Source organism: Psammomys obesus, unplaced genomic scaffold (genome assembly GCF_907164565.1).
Source record: "Psammomys obesus unplaced genomic scaffold, mPsaObe1.curated_primary_1811, whole genome shotgun sequence".
NCBI classification, from domain to species: Eukaryota; Metazoa; Chordata; class Mammalia; order Rodentia; family Muridae; genus Psammomys; species Psammomys obesus.
This window is the reverse complement of record NW_026585797.1, coordinates 8223201-8249514: the sequence shown is the minus strand read 5'-3', so window position 1 is coordinate 8249514 and position 26314 is coordinate 8223201. Positions and strand designations below refer to the sequence as shown.

Below are 26314 nucleotides of genomic sequence, written 5' to 3'. Positions count from 1 at the left end.
AGCAAAAGCCTGTTTAAAAAACAATGAAGAGAGTGGGGAAGAGGAAGGCAGGAGGGGAAGACAGAGAGGGAGATCTGTAGAACGTAAGTGTGTAAGATAGCACAAAGGATTCCAACGTGGTCGTTCTAAGGGGCTGCATTGATATTTCCGTTTGGACGTCATTTTAAACATATATTTCAACACTGGGAGCATCACATGCTGATAAAGGACCAGTTTGCAGGTTTTTAAGTCCTCTATAAAAATGCTAAAAGAAGTATCCTGTTTCTCTGAAGTACTAACATAAAAATTTAATATCTAAGAATAGATATAATTTATTTTTGTCAGAGCATTAAGGTTCAGAGAACCTAAAAACTTCAGAATAATTAATTTAGGTTAGTTATTAAAAACAAAGGTAACCTAGTTTTAAATATTCACTAATTTGTTATTTCAAAATCTCTAAAGCTTTTCTCAAAATTGATTACATGCTTTTGTTTTATACCGTTAAAATTTCTAATGGTTTCTTTATACTAATCAAATGGAAATTCAGTTTTTGCATACTATTGAAAAAGTATGAATCTCTTACATTGCTTAAGGTATGTTTTTATACTCTCTTTAAGAGGTATGTTTTATAATCTGATTGGCCTGCTCTTTGATCACCTCCCCCTGAGGGGAGAGCAGCCTTACCAGGCCACAGAAGATGACAATGCAGCCACTCCTGATGGGATATGATAGACTAAGATCAGAAGGAAGGAGAAGAGAACCTCCCCTATCAGTGGACTTGGGGAGGGGCATGCATGAAGAAGGAGGAGGGAGGGTGGGATTGGGAGGGGAGGAGGAAGGGGCTTATGGGGGGATACAAAGTGAATAAAGTGTAATTAATAAAAAATAAAAAGATATTAAAAAACCAATATATAAAAAGATGTATGTTTTAGTATGTATGTTAAATTTTAACTTATGTATTGCACTGTTCACTTTAATAAATTACAAAATCATTAGAATCCTTAAACAAACCATGCTTTAAGAAGGCACAGTGCAATGGTAGAATTTTTGCTTTATTTTTCCTATGTTAAAAGATAGAGCAGATAGAACAGAGATTGAGAAAATGTCCAAACAATGCCTGGTCCAACCCAAGACCCATCCCATGGGAGAAAGCCAACCCTGACACTATTAAATATACTCTGCTAAGTTTCCAGAAAGGAGCCTAGCAGAGTTGTTTCCTGAGAGGCTCTACCCAGCAGCACTTCAAAACAGTACTGAGATTCATAGCCAAACACGGGGCAATGAGTAGGGAGTCTTGCGGAAAAGTGGGAGGTAAGAGAAAATGACCTGGAGATGACAGGAGCACCACAAGAAGACCAGTAGAGCCAACTAGCCAGGGCCAAAAGGGGCTTGCTGAGACTGAAGCATCAACCAAGAACCATGCATGAACTGGACCTAGGCCCTTACAAAGATGTAGCAGATGGGCAGCTTAGGCTTCATGTGGGTCCTCTAGTAAGGGAAGTGGGGGGTGTCTCTGACATGGACTCTATTGCCAGCTTTTTGATCACTTCCCCCTGGTGGGACTTCCTTGCCAGACCACAGGGAAAGAGGATGCACTCAGTCCTGATGCAACTTGAGGAGCTGGGGTGGATGGAAAAGGGAGCTCTCCATTTCTGATGAAGAGTTGAGGGGAGAAGCAGAAGGGAAGTTGTGACAGGAGGCAAGGAAGGATGGGGCTACCACAAAGATATAAAGTGAATAAATAATAAAATGTAAATTGATGACTATGTTAATCAAGTATACCACAATTTCCAAACAATTTTATAGGTTATTTTGGGGGAACAAGTTCATTTTTTAGCAATCTGCTTTTAAAATATGAGCCCCCCCCCACCAATGCTTTGCCACTAAACTTTGATACAAGGCAGAATTCAAAGGACTTTTGTGTTTTTCATGATAATCTAGAATTTTTATTTGATTCCAGGTAATTTTAGACAATAGACATGATGAGCTGTTCTCTCTTGAATAAATAACAATTAAATTACATTAATGAAATAAAATATACTGTAGGCTTAATACATCATAAATATTACAGAAGAACTACTTTGCTATAGTAATTTAATGACTGGAGCTACACTTAATAACAATATTACCAGTACTTGTATACAAAATATTATACAGATTACTGACAAAGACATCACAGCAGTCTCAAGGATGCTACCAGTTCAACAAACACCTAACAGTAGAATACTCTTTAAGAGAAAAAGGAAGGATGCTCCATTTACAAAGACAATAAGCAGATATGTTTTTCACTTGAAACACTGGAAGTGAGAATCAAGATCATCTGGTATCTTGGTTTATATTATTACAAGAAAAGATTTCTTCTCTAGGGGACACTCCCCAGAGTTCAGTAAGCTCACACAAAGTGCTTTGTAAAGATGCCACAGCAACTGAAACAAACTCTATCCGAAAACAACTGATCTGCAAACCACTGCTTCAACGCCTGACTTGTTTGTAAAACCTATATACATACATTCAGTCCAAATCAGCAGATAAAATGTTTTGTGTATATTACAACAGGTGTGTTAACATTTTATCAGAAGGCCAGTGCAAAGCAACTGTGAATGGCCATTTAGGAGATTTTAAAATATACAAATATACAGTTAAGACTATGAGAAATCTAATTTTGTGCATGATGTTAGTGGTCTTGTTTATGGATATGGAATGACAGAATGAACTGAACAGTAACCAGAGACCTAGTTCTCACCTGGTAGTTGGGCCCATTTCCTGCAGAGCATGTTTAGGCAGCAAAAATTCCTTGGCATTTGATAGCAGTGGAACCTGACAGTATCAGCGTGCTTGGGAGCCTTCTGGCTCAGGCATATGTCTAAGATGCCCAGATCCACATTTCTTCTGCATAGAGTGAAACTATGTTTTACTATAGGGGCTCTTGGACGCAGCTTTCTTTGCTTAAATGACACTGTTAGTCTGGGACTTAGTCTTCATTTGGAAGAAGCCAAGCAGTTTGGGAATTGGCCCGCTTTTAAGATGAGTAATGGCTGAAGAAATGTCAGAGGAAAGTAGGTAGCCAGAGTGTGTAAGTGACTAAATTTAACCCCCTGAAATGAATGAATCTAATTAAGGGGCTTGTTAATGAATGATACTAATGAATGTAATTCTAATGACTATACTCACTAGGGAGAGAGTTTTGGTCACTATGGTTAGGAAATGATATAAGAAATGGCAAAGTGGGTTCAACTAATTGTAAGTACTTTTAAATGAAGGTAGTATAATGTACACATGATAGTATTTCACAGATATTTCTTAGAGTATCAATAAGCACCAAGTTTAGTGCTATCAGCCCCATTGTCCCTTAGCTTATTAAATATGAGTTAGGTCTTGAGAGTTCAACACACTATAAAATCTATCACTAAAATGGCATTTACACAAATACAGTTCTAAAAGTGAATCTTGGATTGTTTTTTATGCCTATACCTAGAATTTCCTACCAGGTCTATGTAGCCGTGAGAAGAGGTGGTACGGCCTAGTAGCTAGAGACATGTAGTCTGATATTTAGGTTGATGTAGGACAAGGCTGGCAATTCCTAGCCCCTAGCTATCAGTGCCCCTCCCTGTGGAGACACTGATTCGCCAGAATCCTGAGTCCTTGACTGTGCAAGGTGAAAGACAGCAGGAGACTCAGGTAAGTTCTAGATATATCCTCACTTGGTCCTCAGGCCACATGAGTTGCAAGAAGGGGAACTGCCCCATCAGGCTGGGAACCCCAAGCTCTAGAAATCACAGGCAGATGCTAGCTCTCCACCTCATGCTACACAGTCCTCAGGACTGGTGAGAACCTGGACAAGGAGAGATTATAAGTGGAACTTATCCAGAGTAAGTGGCTTCTTAAAAGCAATAGCTCTCCTTCCTGGAAAAGGGCCCAGTTCTGAGCACCATGTCAGAGGAATCATCAGAAGCTAGCCACCCTCCCTCGTCTTATGCTTTGGCACGCTCTGATACCATCTAGTGGAAGCACCGCCTTTTCCTTAGCCCAAACTTAACCTAAACAAAGACAGGTACGGGGAGGTCCCCAGGTTTTCACTCCCTGCTCGTCACCCACTGTCCTGTTCACACTCTGTAATGAAATGGTCTGGACCTGGTGGCTCTCATGAGGTGTGTGATGCTCCTTAACCTGAGATCACGCTGCCTACACGCACCACTAAACCTTGCTACTGTTAGGGGCCTTGGAAGGTCTTAGAACCTTCTCCCTCTACTGACCTCCATTTCCGTGACCTTGACCAACGGTAGGCACTCACGATCCCCACACTTTTATCTCTCTGGGAGAGTCCTCTAAATTTTTGCACCTTGCTGGACGCTGGCCTTATAAAACACCTAAAGGTTATTAGAATACTTAATCTTAGGCGGGAACATTCTTCTGAATGGTTCTAGTCAAAAATTTTATAGAAAAGATTTCATGAAGAGATCAATTTTAGAAACTAAATTCGTGTGCGAGAGTGCAGCAAGTGGAACAGGTCACACTTGGTCAGTTTTCTCATATATGAAATTGCTGTAACAGTTACAAGATAGAACACAAACATACACACACACACAAACACAATCACACTCACGTGGTACAATTTTACTGAGCCAGACAATATTTCTTCTCAATGAAGGAGAAGATGACTGGGGTTTTGTTGTTGTTTTGTTTTTTCTTTTTTGTTTTCGGCCATTCAGGCCTAAAAGCTACTTAAATCTGGAACATAAAAATGCAATACACTTCAAGTAAACAGCAACTGCACAGTGATAACAGGACACAAAGATTGACACATGCTGTCTTAAGAGGTCCAGTTATAGCTAACCACTGAAGAAAGTCAGAGATGGCAGCCTTAAAAAGTCAATATAGTTTCTCTTTTCCATCCTGAATATCATCCATTACCCAACTGAACAGCTGTGGTCCAGAAGATAATAAATGTCCTCATATGAAAATGCATTTCTAGTACAGTTTAAGTGTCCATGAATTCTGATCAAGACTTTGGGTAGTCTTCAACTTCTTCTTGTTGTTTTAACAGAAAAATAAAGCTTTGTGGTTACTTCAATGTTAACTTTAGATATGGATATTGGAAGAAATACTAAAGTTTCTAAAACTGTATCATGGGCAGTAACACTACCAAAATAGGAGTTGCCCTGCTACATACCCACTGATTTATGCCATTGCTCTTATGAGGCCACATTCTGGCTTTGCTAAACTAGACAAAAATGACACATAGACACTGACACACAATTCACAGTACATAAAACATTTTACAAAGTGTCTCTACTTTCACACTATACCTATTGTAAAAATGTACTTGTTTTATACTATGGACAGACACATACCACATCATCATGAAAGTTGTGGTTGCAAAGGCATTACTTATTTCATGGTGTTTTTCGATGGATAGTTAGACTTCAGATTTTTGAAGCCAAGGTTTTCCCTTCCACTTCAGGGACTTTGAAGGACCATTGAGTAACTGAAGTAATAAGCTTTCTTTGCTGTAAACCCCTGGAGAATGGAGTTTAAGTACCTAAACTATTGAGATGTCAGCAAACTAAGTAAGCACAGTAATTGTCACTAGTTTACTAAACGTGGTAAACTTAAAAAAATATAGTCGATGAGACAACAGACTTCTAAGTTTGAAAGCAGAATCTCTGTGTGTGTGCATCCACAAAAGCAGCAGGCTCACAGAGCCTCGGCAGACGTATCTGTGGATACAGACATGGTCACCTTGGCGATCTTCACAGTGCTCTTGATGCAGCTTTCCGCGGCCCTGTGCATGCTGGCTGTGTTGTTGGCGTGCTTGTGCAGGCAGTCTGAGTCCCCCATGCTGTTATCCAGGGGCTGTGCGGTTCCCTCGCACGAAGGGAACATGCTGCGGAAAGCATGTCTCAGGTCCTTGCTCCTCAGAGCGTAGATGATGGGGTTCACGGTGGAGTTCAGCAGGCAGAGCATACTGCAGAAGGCAAACACCGTCTTGATAAGCTTATTCATCTTCCCAAAGACGTCGTAGACCATGATTGCCAGCAGGGGCCCCCAGCAGATGATCAGTACAACCAGGATGAGGACCAGGGTTTTAGCCAGCCTAATGTCCATGCGGGCTTGGTCGGGCCGGGTTACCTGCACCTTGCCATCTTCTGATGTGTGGATTATGATGCTCTTCTGGGTTCCACGTTGAATCATGCGGACTGCGTGGCTGTGAGCCTTCCAGAGGATGTACATGTATGCATACACAATGAACAGCAACAGCACGCTGGTGACTCCAATCCAGAACATCAGGTAGGTTTCATCAATGAGAGGGAAAATGTCCGAGCAGACGGATTGCAGCCGCTTGCAGTTCCAGCCCAGGAGAGGCAGCACAGCAATTACTATCGCAATGGTCCACATCAGGCAAAAGGCGACCACGGCCTTGGGCCTGGTGACGATCCTCTTATAGGCCAGGGGCCTGTGGATGGATATGTACCTGTCGATGGCTGTGAGGAACAGGCTGCCCACAGAGGCCGTGAAGGAGGCTGTAACGCCACCCAGTTTGAACAGAAACACGTTGGGGCTATCTTTACGGTGGAACACATGGAAGTCAACAAAGCTGTAGACAAAAATGACGCTTCCCAGGAGGTCAGCCACTGCCAGGCTGCCGATGAAGTGGTAGGAGGGCCTGCATCGGAGACTGCGGGAATGCAGGATGACACACAGCACCAGCAGGTTCTCCAGAACCGTGAAGGTGCCAAGTGTGAGGGACAGCACAGCGATGGCCAGCTGCTGGCTAGGGTTCAGGATCATAAAGCACTCCATGTCCATAAAGTTCTCCCCACACTGGATGTTCTCCTCATTCTCCTTGTAGGACGAGAGAGACCTGTTGTAGAATTCTGTAATGTTTGTTGTGTCTACGGCTGGGACCAGCTGGGCGTGGTCTCCGGCAGTCATCTTTTCTTGGAAGGGACTGCCCCTGAAGGAAGTGAGAGGGAATTTCTGTGGGAAATATCCTAGTTTGGATGCCATGTCTCCCTTGATGTCTTCGTACTGAATGTCATTGGAGCCCACATACAGGAGGTCTGTGGTGATGGTGCGGAAGGTGGTGTCTGCAAGGCCATCTAGGATCGACTTCATAACCTCAGTCTTCGATTAGGCCAGACTCAAAGTGACTGAGAAAGAGGTGCTGGGAGGGAACCCTAAGAGGAGGGAAAACAAACAAACAACAAAAAAGCTGAGAGGTAAGAAAATCAGGAGAGTAATAAACAGAACACTAGGCACCCCAAATTGGCGTCACCTCTGACAGAGGTTCAGTCAATACAGTGAGTCAGTTCAGGTAAGAGTCCCCTCCAACACACACAGAAATGTCAGGGGATGGAATGCTACACATAAAACACGTTTCTCATTTCTTTATGTCTTTGAACCAAAGTTAATGGACCTGTGCAGTCAAATGTACCAAGTTCAATGATAAAAACTTCATGGTGCACTTCACGGGAAGTGTTGGCCCCCAAGCTCCTACTATCAAGTACATACCATCCATGATGATGTGGCTGGTGATGTAATCCCTGCCCTGTGAGATATTTTGAAAGACAGGTGAGACTGAACAGGCAAGACAACCAAAGAACATGACAGTATAGACTCAAGTATTGAGATGTCCTGTTTAATTGTATGGAAGGACATCTGTGACCACCCAAGATAGCTCCAGACCATGGTGCAAAGACGCACTCCACCGGGCCTGCTTCCTCGCCCAGAGGAAGGGAGACTGCGATCACAGCATGGCTCAGAAGAGCTTATAAAAATGTTTGTGCCAATCAAGTAGGAAACATGACAAACATTTGCACAGAGGCTTATGGAATTCCAAGGTTAACATGAGGAAGGTGGTGATAATGAAGGGGCACTTCAGGAGATTGCCCCTCCGTGTGCTGACACAAAGGACAGGAGATAGTCCTCCCTGGTGGTGACCACTGCTTTCCAAGAAGACAGTGCTGGAAATGAGGATGGCTAGCATGATGCAGCCTTCAGCTCTAAGCTAAGCAATTTGGTGTTATTTTCAACATATATAGCAAGAGAACTAATCTCACCATTTGTAAGTGTTTAAAAGATGGTCATTTATCTCTTTGGTTTATAAAAACTGTTACAAATGCAGGATGACACATGTAACAATTAAATAACCATACATTTTAATATTTTACTCAATTATCATTTGTTGCTTTTATTTGTGACACATCTGAGAAAGCTATTATCTTTTGAAAACATTTAAAATTCTAAGTCTTTCTGCTAAAATACAGATAGCCTGTCAAGACAGTTGACTTGTTAATATAGAGCACCTCTGACATGCCCCTGTACTGCACTGGGTGCTTCACTGTATCAAGGCCACGTGGAGTCTGACACCCACCAGGGGTCAGCTATCTCAGCACCTACAGGCACAGATGGCTGCCAGGCAGGTGACAGTGCTGGGCAGCATCCACTCTAGGCAGCAAAGGGGACGTGCCCAACAAGGGATGCATGTGCCTAGTGTTTGCATGGGTGTGGGAGGGGATAGAACACAGAGAAAAGGGCTTTTAAATTAATACCTCAACATCTGCTCCAATACCCTGCAGGGTAGAGCCCTTCAGAGGCCCTCCATGGTAGGCTTCTGTCCTGTTCCCTGTTTTCTTCCTCTTCTGATGCTCATCCTCTTTGCCTTTCTGAATGGGGAACATCTTAACCAGAGTCCTCCTACTTGATTAGTTTCTTCAGGTGTACAGATTTTAGTATGTTTATCTTATATTATATACCTAATATCCACTTTTGAGTGAGTGTATACCCTGTGTGTCTTTCTGCTTCTGGGATACCTCACTCGGGATGATATTTTCCAGTTCTCACCATTGCCTGCAAATTTCAAATTTTCCTTGTTTTTTATTGCTGCATAATATTCCATTGTGTAGATGAACCACAATTTCTGGGGGAGACAGTAAGACCTGGAGAGGACAGGAACTCCATAAAGAGAGCAACAGAACCAAAAAATCTGAGCAGAGGGGTCTTTTCTGAGACTGATACTCCAACCAAGGACCATTCTTGGAGATAACCTAGAACCCCTGCACAAATGTAGCTCGTGACAGTTCAAGTGGGTTCCATAGTGATGGGAACAGGAACATGTCTGTGACATGAACTGATTGGCCTGTTCCTTGATCACCTCTCCCTGAGGGAGAGCAGCCTTACCAGGCCACAGAGGAAGACAATGCAGCCACTCCTGATGAGACCTGATAGACTAGGATGAGAAGGAATAAGTGAATAAGTGAAATAAGTGAAGGGATCTCACCATGGACAGGGGAAGCACACACATGTACAGGGATCAAGGTTTCTCACCCAGGAAGTCGATACACATGTGTCCAAAATAGAGATCTATTTGGGTGGGAGTTATCGGTAGTCTAAACCAGGCATTCTGCATAGAGCCCCTGGTCTGCACTCCTGAGCAGTGCCATAAGCAGCTGTGCCTAGAAAAACCAGGTGGCCAGTGTTAATGAGAGCCTCAGCACTCAGTGACTGGTGAGCTGAAGGGCTGGCCCGTCCACTCCCGCTGGTCAGGTCAGCAGTACAGCTGTGACACGATGGCAGCACCATCGAGCAGAAGGCCCGGAGCCTCCAGGGCTCACTCTGCCCATCACTCGGGGCAATGGGCTTTCTTCCTTTATGTGGGCAGTTCTGCACACCATCCCTGGACTGTCAAGGCACGGGGTCCACATGAGAGTCAGGTACTGCCTGGCCAGAAGCAGGAGTTGTAAAGCACAAAGCACAGAGCAATACTGAATCCAGTTAGTCAGTTAAGTCCAACACACTCTGGGCTGTGGCCCAGGGGCAAAGGGCAGCTGCTGAAGCTGTAGGCAGGAAGGATATAGAGAGATGAGGCCAAAGCCCAGGATCCAAGCTTGGTGCCCAATACTCCTTAATTCCTCTACCAAAAGAATATCTCTCCCGAATTTCCAGCCTTGGCCTGGTTGCAAGTAACCATCAGTGTTCCTTAAGTTCTATCTGTCAATCATATCCTTTCTCACATAATTATTTCTTCAATGAAAATGCCATCTGTATCCTACCTAATGGGTCAACTCTGTTTACATATGAAAACCTTTATCCACGATTAAAGGGCTATGGTGGCACTTCCTCAAATCAGTGCTTACTCCTCCATGGTGGAAGGGGACTCAGAAGCCTTTAAATACACAAACATATTGGAACATCTTTCTACTGCCTCCTCTGTCAGACTGCTCACATCCAAGTCTTTTGTAGGCTAGAGGGACCTTCCTAAACTGGGGCCAGTACTACTTCTCTTGCCAGCAGGCTTCACAAACTGCCCTACTGAACTCTTCTGTCATCAGCCACTGGACACCATTTAAGCACAGGTTTGCATATCCACTGTCAGAACCAGAATGCAGTTTCCAAATGGACTGCTGTTCTTCACAACCACCATTCGTTCTGAGGAGCAGGGAACTGGGATCCCTGGGAAACGCTCACCTGAACCTAGTAAGACGACAATGCAATTTCATTACCCGAGATTTTTTTTTCTGATTTTTTTATTTGTTACAATTTATTCATTTTGTATCCCAGCTGTAACCCCATCACTCATCCCCTCCCACTCCCACCCTCATTCCCTGTTCTCCTCCCATGACTCTTCCCAAGTCCACTGTTAGAAGAGGTCTCCCTCCCCTTCCATCTGACCCTAGTCTATCAGGTCTCATCAGGACTGGCTGCATTGTCTTTCTCTGTGGCCTGGTAAGGCTGCTCCCACCTCAGAGGGAGGTGATCAAAGAGCCAGCCACTGAATTCATGTCAGAGACATGTCCCTGTTCCCCTTACTAGGGTACCCACTTGGAGACTGAGCTGCCATGGGCTACATCGGTGCAGGGGTTCTAGGTAATATCCATGAATAGTTCTTGTTTGGAGTATCAGTCTCAGAAAAGACCCCTGTGCCCAGATTTCTTGGTTCTGTTGGTCTCCTTCTGGAGTTCCTGGCCCCTCCAGGTCTTTCTATCTTCCCTTTCTTTCATAAGATTCCGTGCACTCTGCCCAAAGGTTGGCTATGAGTCTCAGCATCTGCTTTAATACCCTGCTGGGTAGAGTCTTTCAGAGGCCCTCTGTGGTAGGCTCCTGTCCTGTTCCGTGTTTTAGGGATTTAGTACTTATTTTCTTGTCTCAGAATTGAAGAAAAGAAAGGTAGCTCAGCAGCCATTTGGCTGAGCAGCCTAGTCTCAAGCACCCTACAGTCCCATGCTTCAGGCATCTCCTCTCTGGCAGCTAGTCCTTCACACTTCCCTGTTAGAGGCTAACTTTGAAAGTTTTCAAATTACAAGTGATGTTTATTTAGATTTACAAGGTTCAGATTCGCACAGTACAACAAGATATACTGCGGAACCCTTCTCACAGGTATCTTAGAAATGCATTCTTTCAGAGCAAAAGAGTTTTCTGGAGGTAGTCCATACACATTCAGGTGCAAGTGCACGTGTGTGTGTGTGTGTGTGTGTGTGTGTGTGTGTGTGTGTGTGTGTGCACATGAACCTGTGGGTGTTTGTATTTGTGTATGCTTACCACCTCTGTACTTCTTTAGAAAGTGTTTGCACTTACTGTATGGCTTTCCATTTAGAAGTACACACCAAAGGCAGTTCCATGCTAGATCAATGCATCCCCCATTCTCTGGCTGCCCTACTGGTCTGGTAGATGGCTGTGACCAGCCTCCTATTGATGATAGGCTTGGGACTTTACTGTCTTTTGTTACCACAAATAATGCTGGATGAATTAGTGCTAATCACTTTATTTTTCACATTGCTAATGCCATTGTGAGTAATCTTTCTAGTCATCTTAACTCTTAGCTTGGACTTACTGTGACACCACCTCCTTCTTGGCCTCTGTAATCAGGTGTACCTCTTAAGTGTCATTAATCTTCCCCCTCTCAATTTAAGCATACAGAAAGCTTATTGTGGACAGGAGGACTCTTTGAGCCTTTTATATGTATCAACTTGTTTTATTCCTACAATGGCTTATGAGGTAATTTTTGCATGAAAGGTACAGAGAAGGTAAATAACATACCATTAACTCACCTAGTAGGTGGTAGAGCTGGGCTGAGCCTGGAGTGTAGACCTCATTTGAAGCACTAGAAGTAACCAGTAGCTGCTCACTGGACAGCCTGGGTCCAGAGTTCCTGATACTCTCTCTGAGCTCTCTTTCCCTCAGTTTCCCTTCTGATCCTGATCAGCAAAGCCCTGTTCTATGGAGTGAAAGCTGCTATAGGAACTGGCAGACCAGGGTGGATGTCAGGCCACATCTACTCAAGCAGCTGATGGTTGTAAGCCTTAGCGTTTCATCTACAAGCTAGAGATAACAATGATGCCTAAATCACAGAACTGTTAGGAAAAGTAACTCAAAATAAATCCTACTTAGACCTGGCACAAAAGTAAGTCTTCAATAAGCGTTACTGCCATCGCTGTGCATAACTACTGGTGAGTCATCACCGTATAGTACATACTAACTGCATTTCAAGACTATATAATATGTACTAATTACTACATTACATACTAATTATATTTCAAGAAAATGCATTATCTTAATTCACTTACAGGCTGCTTACTTAGTCGTATCCTTGTATCAGAACGTAAGCATGGGCAGAGAGAGCATATACGCTGAAGAGGAGCCTTAGCGACATGTCAACTGTATTTGATACTTGAGGAAGTTTACCTACATTCCATCAGCAAACTAACACAGTGACAATCAGGATCTTATTTCTTACCTGACTCCCCACGCAAAAAGGAGACCATTGGATATGTAGTCAATAATTCAGAACACAAATGGAAATCCTTGTTCAAGGACTTCAGGATCTCTGCTATAACATTATGTCTATTTTAAGGTTTAGATAGTAACTAAATTAAAGGTATTTTGCATAGTATATTCAAACCTTATCTATCCTTTAAAATGTAAAAGAAGGCATTACAATAGTTATTAATAATTCCTAATAAATCACTATTTCCTATCCCAAATCCTCCAGTAAATCTTCCTACTGGCATGGACCCAAGGATTGAAAATGTAGCCACAGAATTAAGATTAAGGATGGACAATGGATCAGAACTCAAAAATGCCCTGCAATCCACTGTATTTATGATCACCACACAAGGCCACAATGCCTTTGGTAATGCAGCCACTGTCATTTTGACAACAGTATGTTAAATCTAAGACACAGACAGGTGGTTATGAGCTGTCCAATATAAGCCAGAGAAGAGTTTAAAATAAATGGGCTTTGCAAATTTGAGGATGTCAGAACACCGCTGTATACAGGCTGGTGCAGAAACTAATGAGAAGCCGTGTTTCCTGCATCTCTAAAAGTCTTTCCTTTATTTCTACATTTGGATTATTGCAGTAATTTCCACCTTATCACCTTCGCATGGAGAGTTTTCTTTGAGAGTTCATTAGTAATATAACTTAGGCTTTGGGGGGTGAAGCTGCCATTAATTTTGTTTTTGTTTGCTAATAGGAAAATCATAATTGGAAATTCTAACAGGATGTGTAGATGTGCCTATTAAAGAAGCAGTTGGGGCTTATTACAGTTATAGTGAAAGAACAATTGAATGGCAGCTAAAATTTCCTAACAACTTAACATAGAAATCATGCTTTCATAGTAATAATAATGTTTAAACGTACGGAATCTATTATTTTAGGAAAACCTCCTTCAATTCCTAGGTTAGTACCATCTGTTCTTGTTCCCTCTTTGTGAATACACCTGCATCTCTACTCCCTCTTCCTCCAGAAAAAAAAAAAGCACATTATCAACAAACTGACTATGCTATCAGTGAAGTAATTCTATGAGGATGGTAATAGCATGGAGTCTTTTTTAAATGTTTATCCATATCCTTAATTCTATAGCCACTGAGCATTTAAAACACCCCTGTCTAAGGTTGGCTGTGGGGACTCACACTTGGAATCCTGGCACTTGGGCAGATGAAACAGGTGTATAGTGAATCCAACCTAAGCTTCCACAGCAAGACCCTGTCACTAAATTAAAGCAGCAAAATTTCCAAACAATAGAAAAAACTAACAGTGCTTCTGATCTGTACTCTGAGAAGTTACTCTGAGGACCTGTTTGGGTTTTGCTGCTGTTTGTTTCTTTTAAGAGGGGTTTTATAGTGATTGAGGTGTCTGCCACTGCTGCATCTGGGTTAAAACTCTTGTAGTTCGGACCTCAGTAGGATCTCTGGGATGAGAGGTAATAGGTTGGTATTTTCTTGTTGCAGGTTGTATGTCCGTGAATACAGAAAAGCTCTAAAAGCATCAGAACAGAGGGTGTACCCAGACATGTTATAGATTATGCTGGCACACTAACAATAGTCCCTTCTACTCACAAGTTTATAAATGCTTAAATGAGACAGACACAAGCTCATAATGTCTGAACTGACAGGATCCAGAGCAAACGTGGGACTTCAAGGCCCTTGATTAACCCGACTGTTTCCCTATTTCCATGTTCAATTTCTCTGCTTGGGTGGCCTGGTCAAAGTGTCGGATGAAGGGTTCAAAAAGGATGGAGGTCACAGGGGATATTTGCTATTTTTTCATTCACTTCTTGGAATAAGTCTGGTTTCTACTGATTTGCTTAAGGAAAATAAGTACCTTGATAATCTATTTCTCTGAAGTTAGCAGAGAAAAACTTTAGTTGGCTACTATGATGTCTAAATCATGTCCTCAACAGACAGAGCAGCAGCATAAGCCAATGAATGATGGTTTGAGCCCAGCTGAGCAGGCAGCAAGTCTCTCCTAAGCCTCACCTATGACTCACGACGGCTTGGAACAATGAAACTGGTTTGGACATCTTTTCCATCATCTTCTACAGCTAAGTAAATAAAGAATTGACTTAATTATCCTGATAATTCAGGCAAAATAGATAATATTTCTTCCTTGTATTAATGTCAGTTCTTTTCCTGTATACGTATAAAAATTCCATTATACTGCTAATGTTTGACTGGCTACCAAAGCTTCAGTTTTTGTTTTTGTTTTTTGTTGTTGTTGTTGTTGTATATTTTGTAAAAGAACAAATGAAGTTATTAAACACATCATTTTCTCTGGTCTATTCTTTACTCACAAAGGTATTCGGTGTTTTCTTTTTTTCTTAAAAAAAATACATCAAATTAGTATGAACTAGTGACATTAAGACACTAACAAGGTTATATTTTCTTGAAAATCTAATGTGAAATATGCCCTATTATTTAACACTTAAGGGCTTGTTAAAGTTTAATTGCAGAGCTCAAGAGAATGATGCCTTGAAATTACATAGGCGTAAGCACTGTGAGGTGACAGTGTTACAAGAAAAGCTCTCCGCCAAGGCGGACGGGTGATACAGTAAAACGACTTGTCGACTGGGGAGATAACATCCATGTACCATTGAATTCTGCTCGGTGGCGTAGATGTTTGCTCCTACTAAGCGCTTTGACCTTTTCTGGGAGAGAGATGTTTTCCACAGTCTTTAAAAAGTGTGGTTATGGAGGTGGCCTTCTCTTAGCAAAGAATTTGCAGTTTTCCATTCAGTATAAGCTACATAGGTTGTCTTTAGCTTGTACATGAAGCTTTCTCATTAAAAGTAGGAAGCAATGTATTATTTTAGAGCAGAAAATATGTACAACCCAGCTAATGGGCTCTTATCCTTACAGTTCATTATCGAGGTCTTCACAACAATGGTTGAAAATACTCTGCATGGTGTCAATTGTGTAGCATAGCTTTCAGTTTTCCTTCCTTTCATCTACAGATTTAGGGGTGTTTTAACTTTGAATCCATGAGCATATAAATTAAGCCTAAAGAAAAGCCAAATGTGTTCTTTGGCTTCAAATCTTAGATTCGAATGAATAAATGTATATTAAAGATAATTTGAATTTCCCTAAATTCTCTCCTAAGAATAATTTGAATGACATTATTTTTCCTTCGTATTTATGTTGCACAAAGTAGTATTATAATCACTACTCTGTATAAGGACAATTGAGGCTCAGAAAGGCAAAAGCCAGGCCTAAAGCTCCAACAGCAACTGTTTGGGAGAAGGTAATGCGGAACTTCAACCCATACCTGCACAACTCTGCTCTTCACTTTGCAGTCCAGGAAACGTGTAAGTGCCCCCCACCTTATTTTTATTTTTATTTTTTAGTGAAATAGAAAAGTGGGTTGTGCAAAAGACATCCTAAGCAGTACATGACAAAGGTTAATCAGCGAACAATTAAAATCTGAAAGGACAGACAATCTGAGGACGGCGGAAAGGCTGCCCCCACTCCCTGCAGAGCACCCTGCCCATGGTCTTCAAAGACAGGCAGAACAAGCAACTACATTCCTGGTTCTGGAGCAACACCTTGGTTGAAATGACTATCAGCAAATACATGAAATCTAAGTCATGTTTGTCACTGCTGTTTTTAATTAGGTATGATGGGATGTGTGTGTGTGTGTGTGTGTGTGTGTGTGTGTGTGTGTGCGCGCGCGTGCGTGTATTGTTTGTGCCTCATTAATCAACTTACAAGGGTTGCTGATGGTAATGACACCTTTCTACACCGCGACTGAGATACGAAGAGGCCTTCCTGTCTGACACCTTTCTCACACAGTCTCACTTTAGAACAAGACCTGCTGGCTGCTGGTAAACAAAAGCTTGAAGCAGCCACTCTCTGTGTGTACTTCCACAGAGAAGTGCAGTGGACTTCTCTTAACCACAGAGGAAATCCCTCAGCCCAAATTCTGAGCTGAATCAACACCAAGAAATTATGGAAACTTTATGCTCCAGCAAAATGAATGATTTTGAGTCTCTTAGCATGTGTCAGTATCAACTGTGTGACTGCAGAAGGTGGCTGGTGGGTGCTCTATGCCTTTACAAGGCTCATTCAGCACATTTCTAACAGGCATGTCCTCTATGCTGAGCACAGACATATACTCAAAGCCAGGAACATTTTCTACAATATATTACTCTGAAATGTTGTGTACTTGTGTAATAGCTATGGGTTGGGTAGAGAAATCAGAGAATACAATACTTTTTCCCAGCCCATCCCTCAGCTAAAGCCTATGTATGTCTCTACCCCCTCCCACAGTTAAAATCATGGCCGATGAGTTATAAAGACTGTGAGCTGTGGCTTGCAAACTTCTGCCAGAAGGAACCATGAGCAATGCTGAGCCATCTTGCAGCAGCCTCTCCCTTCAGGACCTCAGCCTGGCTCTGTACCTTGTCCAGAGCAGGCTAATCAACGGATACTACCATGCTTTGGCAACACTACAGAGCTAACTCAACAGAATGGCTTTCAAAAGCGAACAATTGCCCTCAGCATAAAGCCAACTTGTCATTAGAAGATTGTTAGTCTTGGTCTCATACAAATGTCCCCCTGAAAAGGTTTAAAATGTCAAAATGACATAAAAGGTACCAATAATGATCTATCAGAATGACCCTTCTCTCAGAATCAGAATCTCTCAGAATCAGAATCTCTCAGAATCAGACTTAAGTTGTAGAGTATGGTATGCAGAAGTCAAAGGCAATGACTGGGTAAACACGTTTTACTCTGATTCTTGTTCACTGTGAGGTAAGACAAACTATAACAATTAACCATGTGACAGAGATCCTTGTAATATACACAGCCTTGAATGGATCCTAATACATGCTTCTGATACACATTTAAAGACACGTAAACGTGCTCTTAGAGTAGAACTTTTCCTTTCCTAAGCAAAAGCTAAGTACTGGTCTTTCCCAAATGGCCTGTCAAAAGAAGTTATGTAAAAACTCACTAGATAGCAAGGCTTTTCTCAGCCCTTGGGAATCAATTTGCTATTCCATTCACTGGACACAGCTCTTGCTTTGGCTGAGCAACTTCTGCTACAATATTTCATGGATTTACAGCTGAATTAATTAAAATATAAGAAGAAAATATGCCATGGAGGTTAAAATTGGTTATTAGTGCTGCCTACAAAAGTGAAATTTCTAATTACTTTTCTGAGGTAGAGACACTGAGAAAATTCAATATATTAATAAAAAATTAATTGTGAATATTTGGAATTTTGCCTCAAGAAAGTAATTAAGAATTTGTAAATAAAAGTTCTACTGAAAATACATATGTTTATGCTAAGAGATATTGAAAATAAAATGGGAGGTCTCAGGAGCTCAACATCAATCTAATAACAAACTAATTTCTATTTTATGAAATATTTAGCTTTCTATTTTGGAAACATGAAGTCATCAACACAGATCATAACTAATTCTGAGATGAAAATTAATGGAAACTATTTTATGATCAGGACTGATATGAAATATTTCACGAGAAGGAAATATTAGTTTATATAATCATATTTATTGAGAACAAAAATAACTTCTAAATAATTCAATTCCCTTGCTATTATTCATTGTAATAATTTTAAATGAATTGAATTGCCATTTAAGTTCAGGATTTCCTTTCACATTATTTTAGAAACTAAGAACTTAAGTATTGGCTACTTTAGTTGAACCGATCAGAAATTTTTCAGTGTTTACTCACAACATAAGCTATAAGCCAAAGTGTACCTTCAAGACGCCAGTGATTACCCACGCGTAGACGTGGAAGTGCTGGGTTTCAGGGGCAATGCAAACACGAAACATGAAGATGTGACTTCGAAGCAAACTGGATGAAAGTACGTGACCTTTATGCCACTGTGCATACTCAAGCTCAAACTCATTCTGGGGTTTGTGCGACACAACTACAAAATTCTGAACTGAGAGGGAATTGATAGTGTTTGGAAAGAATGATACGCAGATTTAAAAAAGCTGGTTGATAGGACAGGAGCGAATGAGCAGGGAGCTCAGCCAGTGCATACCTTAAGGACGGTCTGAGAGGCCTGTAGAGATCTCCACCCACGACACGCTTGGTCCCTAGGCCAGGGGGTGTTCTCCCAACCCACAGCCGGGCAGCCTCTGGGAACTAATGAATGCAAATCCCCAGTCTGGATCTACGGAGCTAGAAACATTAGACTTGGGCACATCTGGGCTGTTAACAAGGCCTCCGGGAAATATTTCTGAAATTTCAGAACCACTGGTTTAAAGTTATGAAGCTCATGAAAAAGACCAAATGCAGCAGCAGCAGTAGGGAGGGTCAGCCTTTAAGAAGCCCGGAGGTTAAGTGAAAAGACAGCTTCTGAAAGTACAGGTTTTGAGAGCATGAGAGCTGAGAGAACCTGCGCACAAGGTAAAATAGCACCCTACGGCAAGGACTGAGGCCAGGGTGCTCCTCTCCCGCCGGCACATGGAAGCACCGGTAGCCTGCAGATGAGAGTAAGGTTGGGGAACCTCTCAAGGTTCTCACTACAGTTCAGGACTCCTCTAGAGTTTTTCTGGAAACTTCCTGTCACATATTTTGTACAGTACAGGAAAGTGACTTCAAGATGTAATACATACGGTAGACAAACATAAATTAAGAAACCTTTATCATTTTTTTTCTCATTCTATTTACAAGCCTTATGGTCAGCTCTACAGGACCGCTACACAGAAACCTTTAATCGCTGAGCGCAGAAGAATTTTTAGAAAGTCAAAGAAATTAACACTTCAGCTTATGTGGGAAACACTTGTTTCTGTTCTTTACTCCCAAACCATAAGGTAATGTAGCCCAGGAAATGAACACGGGGACTTGCAGGGGCAGACACGCACTGAACACTGTTGCCGCTTGTGTCTGATGGCAATACAGTCTACAGCTCCCATCTTTTTAAGTACCTAGGAGCAATAAGCTTGTATTAACATATCCAAAAATATTCAAATGTATAAACACTGAGCAACCATTTCCCAATTATTACAATGAAAATGAATCCCAGATTACTTGATTACCATCCCTCTTAGCTTCATGGAAGTTAAATGTTACTTCCACGTGTAGCTGAATGTCTCCAAAGCCAGATTCCCACAGAAGTAGGAGTACAGAATTCTTTGAATTTTTTTTCATTTCAGTTATGAGTTAAACCTCCTTCCTCGCTTTCTTTTCTATTTATCCATTTGTACTTGCTCAACACTTGTGCAAAGGGTAAAAAAAATATATACAAATTCTGGCTAGTGACATGGAGATATAAATTGAAATTTTAACCAGCCAAAATAGTCACACAGTATTCAATTGAGTGGCTCCTACAAGAATAGATAAATTTAATTTTAAAGAAAGCTGAATGAAAAGTTAATATAAACGCAAAAGCATACCACCTCAATTTTTAGAATGTTGATTCACTTTCTATAGAAATAGGAATTGTAAAATTACCAAGTACAAATGTCCAAAAAGGCAAAGACTTATTTAAGACATAATTTTTAACGTTTTTTAAAGCATACTAGGATTTATCAGTAGTTTGAATGCAACACTCCTTCCAACCCAATTATCACATTGATCACAATTTCCTTGTGTTAAAAGTTTGGCTCAAAATAGCAGATAAAGAAATGGTTAAGGGTAGAGAGGGATCTCCCATTGAAGCATAAACTCTGAAAACCAGATATCCTAATTGCGTTGTATTTTAATTATATTTAAATATACATATACAGTTTGTGAGAGCATTTGTCAGTATATTAAACCACCACAACAGATTGCCTGGCACAGCTCTGAAGGATGCCTCTGCTTTTCTTTAAAAAGCAATAGCATGGAATTTGTTAGAGGAAAAAAATAGATATTACATTATCAAACTTAGGAAATTATACTGCACTTTCTCTCCCAAAGTTAAAAAATATTGATTTAAATGCTACTTAGAGTTGATAAAAAGTAGTAAGGAATCAAGTCAAAAGTACCAAATCTATTCAGCTTTCATAACTATGGGCAACTAAGAATGCAAGCAAGAGCAGGAACATAATGTTAAATAATAAGATACTATGCTGTTGAGAGGGAAAGTATCATTTGAGTTAGAAAAGAGAAAATTAAAATCACTGTCTTCCCTTCCAAAAATCCCAGAACCTATTTTATGAAATTTACTGAAAAATACAAAATATAATGCAGGTAGTACAGGTAGCACAATGAGATTAAAAACAAAAAACAAAAAACGCTTGCCTGAAAAACAAGAGCATCTAAAGAGTTCCAATTCAAAAATAAATGACAGCAAGACAAAGAAAGCAACACTTCAATGTATTATTAAAGAAAAAGTGTAAAACTTTCTTCCTGTGAGTCCAGAACAGAACCCAGGTCATTGCCAGGACAAAGGTCAGGACTATTTGCTCATGTTTGGGGAACAAACAGTTCTCCCCTCCCCCGAAGGGGAAACAAAACCTTACAAACTCAACTACTATAGTCCTCAAGAATTTCATAGTCCACTAAGTTATGACAGTAAGTTTGTCACGATATTGTTCAACCCTTATCTCTGTGGAGAAGTCCTCAAACACAGAGACAGCATCAGTGACAGTGAGATCAAGTACATTTGTACACACAACTAGCTGTCCTAGAGAAAATCCTGGAGTGGAATGTACTCTAATCTGCCAGGATACCCTTTCTGGGGAAGAAAAATAGCATAGGAAAGCTTTTAGTAGATATTTTCATCTCTAAATTACAGGTAGTCACACTGACTCGTTCAAGGAATGGCTTTGACCTAATGTTACCCATCTATTGTAAATGCACCTATTATCCTTCTGGCAAGCCCAAGGAAAACATTCATGTAATATTCAGCAATTGAATAGTAGTCAGAGGTGATGGGCACTATTAAAGCTAACCCTCCTCTTCCTCTCTCACATATTTCCTACGGTTTTAACATCCTTGTGATAACATGACAATGTTTAATATATGAGGCAAATGGGGCTATTTTAACATGCATTCTGTGATTTTTTTTCTCCTGCCAATCAGTATAGTTCTAATATCCAAAACTATGACTTAATCATGACTGGCAGAAAGCTGTCTTAAACCCATTGGTGTTTATGATAAAAATTGTAATTGAATGTGATGTTCATCCTAGTGTATTTACAAGACTCTTAGAACAACAAGACTGGAGAGCTCTCCCTCTCCTGGAAAACAAAACAGCCTTGTTCTGATTCAACGTTAATACTTCCTTTTCCTTGGAGTCTTCTGGGTCCATCTGCACAGTTGCTTTGAACTTGGACACTTTCCCAAGATTGCAGTATTCATTTAAAATCAGAACAGTATTCACAAATATCTAAAAGGCAGTGTACCTACATTTTTTTTTTATCTCTAATACACATCCATTAAAAAAAAAACTTTGTTCATGCATATATACACATTCAGTTTTGAAAATGATGCAGTATAGAGTTCGAGAGCATTGATGTTCTGGATGGCATTTATCATTTCTTTCAGTCCAGGGAATATTTTAGAATCTGAAGTGAACTTTATGAGATGAATCTTATCTAACCTAAGAACATACAGCTAAGTGAATTAAATAGTTATTAAAGAATTAGCAATTCAGTGGCGAAGTGTTGCAGTCCCAACCCACGCAAAACAGAATCTGCACAGTTATAACATAAAGTTAACATTGTTATAAGAACAAGAGTGGCAAAGAACTGAAGATTTGGAGGAGAGGGTACAAAATACAGAGTTCAAACATAAGTGATGTTTCTATTCCTTCTTTTTCTTTTCATTGTCTCCAGCCAGTAAGAGAAAAATAAGCAGAACTGCGTGTCTGAAAATACAGGTGTGCATACAGTCTATGACTTGGTCCTGGTAGCTTTCCAAAAAGTATGTAGTTCAGGTTTCTGGTTTAAAAAATATAGAATTATAAATAATTTAAACCCAAAGGCTGGTTTCACCCTATCAGCTCAGTCAGAAATGATGACTACCAAAACAGGATAGACAAGTCTTCACCTGGGAAGACCCAACACCCTTTAAAACACTGGGAAGCCAAGTCTGAACTGTGTTCCTTATGCAACTAAACTAACATAATTACCCCCCAAGAATAATAGGCAGCACCCTCAAGAAGAGACTCCATCTCACTAACTAAATTCAAGAAGCTATGAGTAGATTGCTCTTGACTAATTATGTGTTATTAGGCATATCTAAATTCAATTTGCTACTTTTTTCCCTTGCAAATTTTTGAATAGCTAGTTATGGGAAATTGTTTATTAGGCCAACTCTTTTCTGGGGAGAAGCATTTGGTAAGTGTCATGAACTCTAAACTGCTAGTATAAGCTCTATTTCATAATACTGTCTTCCTATATAGCAAATCCAAGTCAAATTTCAAAGACCAACCCACAAGACAAGCAAGGAGCCCATCTAAATATTCTGGTGGTTAATGTTAATTCTAAGTCAAAGCAAAGGAGAACGCCACGGATTGTTTTGAAGAGTTCCACAGGCTTTGCTTTCGTAATTAATAAGCTGACACAGCATACTAAACACTTATCAACACAATCAATGGGGCTGCTTCCTTCCTTGGGAAAAGAAAAAGCGATTCATGGAGTTTTCCTTTGGAATTGTCTGTAATATATAATATGTCACAAATATCGTGGTTCTTTTGGAGAGTTTCATTCCCAGCAGTTTCATCTGGGTAACATTTAACAATTTCACTATTTTAACATTTTGAAATGCCAAAAAGAACACACTGATCCTGTAGCTAGGCTTATTAAAGAAGAGCAGGCTCACAGGCAAGACAGAAAGGAGCACAGTCCTCTGGGAGATGGGGAGCAGATAAAAAGCAGAAAACACTAGAGAGCAAACAAAGCCAAGCCTGCTCCACCATGAGATCTGATTTTCACCAGAATTACAAACTTTACACACAATTCACTAACCTCTCCTATGGCTTAATTAAGGTTCTTGTCACAACATCCATTCTGTACACAGCCACCGATGCCACTAAAATTTGTGGGCAGAGACAGCAGAGTTGTCTTTTGACAATGAGCGTGCAAGCATAGTCATCTGGAAAGGCCAGAAGTGTGTATTTCCACCGTGTGGCTTAATCGCACCCTCATGTAGGATCAGGAACACAATGGGATCTCCCCCCCGTCAGACATGTGATACATACATACCTCAGCCATGGGTGTTCCTTGCTTGTAATGGGAGATAATCTTTTGAAGCAATAAGAGATCCTGATCACAATAACTTCGCCTAATGACCTAAAATGATTAGTTTTCTTTAATACACCATATCAACATGGAGCCTCCTTCCCAGCTACAGCAACTGCTAGTTGTGCCTACAGACAGCAGCCTGCGCTGTTTGTGCTGCTTAGCATTCGAGAGGTGCAAGGATTTTGTTCCCGTGTGGATGTAATCAGAAAATTATTTTTTTTCTCAGTTAAGTAACTATTCATGGCCTTTCATTTTGATAAAATTGCTCAGAACAGAGTTAGGGAAGGGGGGCGATATGGAGGGGAAAGGGGGAAGCAGAGAAAAATCGATCAGTAGATCTATCTCCCTTTCAAATTGTCAAAAGCTGGGATTAGAAGAGCAGCACTTTAAATCAGACAGTCCTGTGGGAACCTGGAAGGTCGGTCGCTCCTAGTTTCTCAATTTTCTGCCAAACAGTCTGATGTCTGAGGACCCACAGATAATCAGTGCCCGGTGAGTCTCCTCTGAGCCCATGTATGCCCGCATTGTTCAAAGACATTAACTCAGTAATAAAAATGAGAAGTTATGGGATCCAGAGAGATATGGTTCAACATCTTTAAAACAGGTAAATCTGCTCTAATCCCTTATTGGATTAAATGCCAGGCGGTTTAAAATGCCAAGAAATAAACAAAAGCAGGAATAGCTAATAGCTCCTATTTGGAAGAAAATTAAAAAGATAGGGAAAGGAATGTTTCATAAATAGGTGATTAAACCTTTCTCATCTCCTTAAAACCTTTGAGAGCTAAACCACGTACTCCAATTAGAAACATGCATGTTGTTTTAAACTTTGCAATGACCAAACAGTTTTTCACATCTACCATAGCAAACATTTGCATTCAGGAGATGCTCCATGTATGACTTGTCAGCCTTACCGAGAACCGTCTTTTTAAAATGTCAACTTTATCACCTGGTGCCGGCTCTTAGTTTCATGTTCCTAGAACATTCAATTACAGGTATCAATGCTATGCATATTGGTTTTTTCTTAAAGAGAAATGGCTACTGTAGCTATTATTCTGCATCATAAGTTCGTTCTTTGACACAGGTTTCTCTACATGACATTTCATATATCAGTTGAGTCGTTTTCTAGATTTGATGCAGAGACACGTATTCCTCTGCAAGACTCGGTCTCTGATACGGTTAAAAGACATCAAGCATCAACTCAAGCGCCTGTTTTTCAAACATGCACAGTTACACATTTTCTACAAACAGATTATCAGTGTATGCAGATCTAGGTGCACATTCAGTAACTGTAGATGGTAGAATCCTCCAGAAGTAGCTCAGACTACAGTTAACAAGATGGGACCACACAGCTCAGTAAACACCACCAACGCACGATTTGCTCTCCTGGAACACGGAACACGAACTCCGTGCAGGACACCTGGGACCACTGGCTAGTATCGAGGGGCCGGGAGGCGGAAAAGCTATTCCCAAACGCCACTGTGCCGGGTCTTACCCTTCGCATCCCCCGGTCCACGGGCCAGAAGCTCCCTCGGCACCTGTCGCCCAGCCAAGGGGCTGGCTCACTGCTACAAGGAAATTTGCCCCCCGACTCTACGAGATCTCCGCAGGCAGCCCAGGCTCCCGCCTGAGCCAGGGGAAGGCTCTGGCGCCAGGGGAGCCCGAAGGAGGCAGAGGCGGAAAAGAAGTGGAAAAGGTAGAGGCAGGGAGAGAGCGGGAGAGGCGGCGCGGGGCGCGGCGGGCGGGGTGGAGCGGGGCGTGCCTGCGGCGGCCGGTCACTAAGTCAGTCGGTCTGCGCGCCCACGTCCCCGGCCTCTAGCGCCCGCGCGCCAAGGCCCCCGGGACTGACGCCCCCGGGCTCCGGCAGGCCCGGGTTGCTCCCCAGCTCTCCGTGGCGTCCCGCTGGCCGCACTGGCCGGCCTGGGGCAGCCCGCCTGGGCCAGCCCGAGCGCCCGTCGCCGCGCCCTGCTCGCGGTCCCTGCCTCTCCCTCCGCTCGCGCGCTGTCTCTGGCTCGCTCTCGCTCCAGTCCCATTTATGAAGCGTGGTCCCATCACGTGTTAATGAGCCTTTGTCCTGCCCTGGCAGCGGCGGCAGCAGAGACTCCGCCAAGGGATCTGCGCGGGGAGGGACCAGCGCGCGGCGCCCGCGGCTCCAAACTTTGCTGCGCGGTCCCCGCCGCGGCTGTGGCCCGGGGGCCGGAGAGGCCCGGCCCTCCGGCCCGGCACCCACGGTGCCCTCGTCACCGTCTGCCACCGCCTCGTGCCGAGGACCCCGCCGCCTGACCCCGCTCTGCTTCCCGGCGCCCTCCCACCCTGGTGGGGCCAAAGGGGACGCGTGCCCCGCCGCCCGCGACCTCGGGGCCGTTCATCACGCGCTCAGCTCAGCGCCGGCACCTGCGGGAGGTCAGGCGCCGGGCG

The 26314-nt window shown here is 42.0% G+C and overlaps 1 protein-coding gene across 2 annotated transcripts; it reads right to left on the bottom strand.

Moving 5' to 3' along the window:
* Positions 1-1921: 1921 nt before the first annotated feature.
* Cnr1 (cannabinoid receptor 1) lies at positions 1922-25937 on the bottom strand. Of its 2 annotated transcripts, none has more exons than XM_055599450.1 (2): positions 25392-25937; positions 1922-7157 (listed from the first exon to the last, which is right to left on the bottom strand). In XM_055599450.1, exon 2 carries the CDS (start codon positions 7093-7095, stop codon positions 5674-5676), a length of 1422 nt encoding a protein of 473 aa, XP_055455425.1. In that variant the 5' UTR covers positions 7096-7157; positions 25392-25937; the 3' UTR covers positions 1922-5673. The 2 variants fall into 2 exon arrangements, with proteins under 2 accessions (XP_055455425.1, XP_055455426.1); XM_055599451.1 differs by lacking the exon at positions 25392-25937 and adding an exon at positions 23861-23916.
* Between the last annotated feature and the right edge of the window lie 377 nt (positions 25938-26314).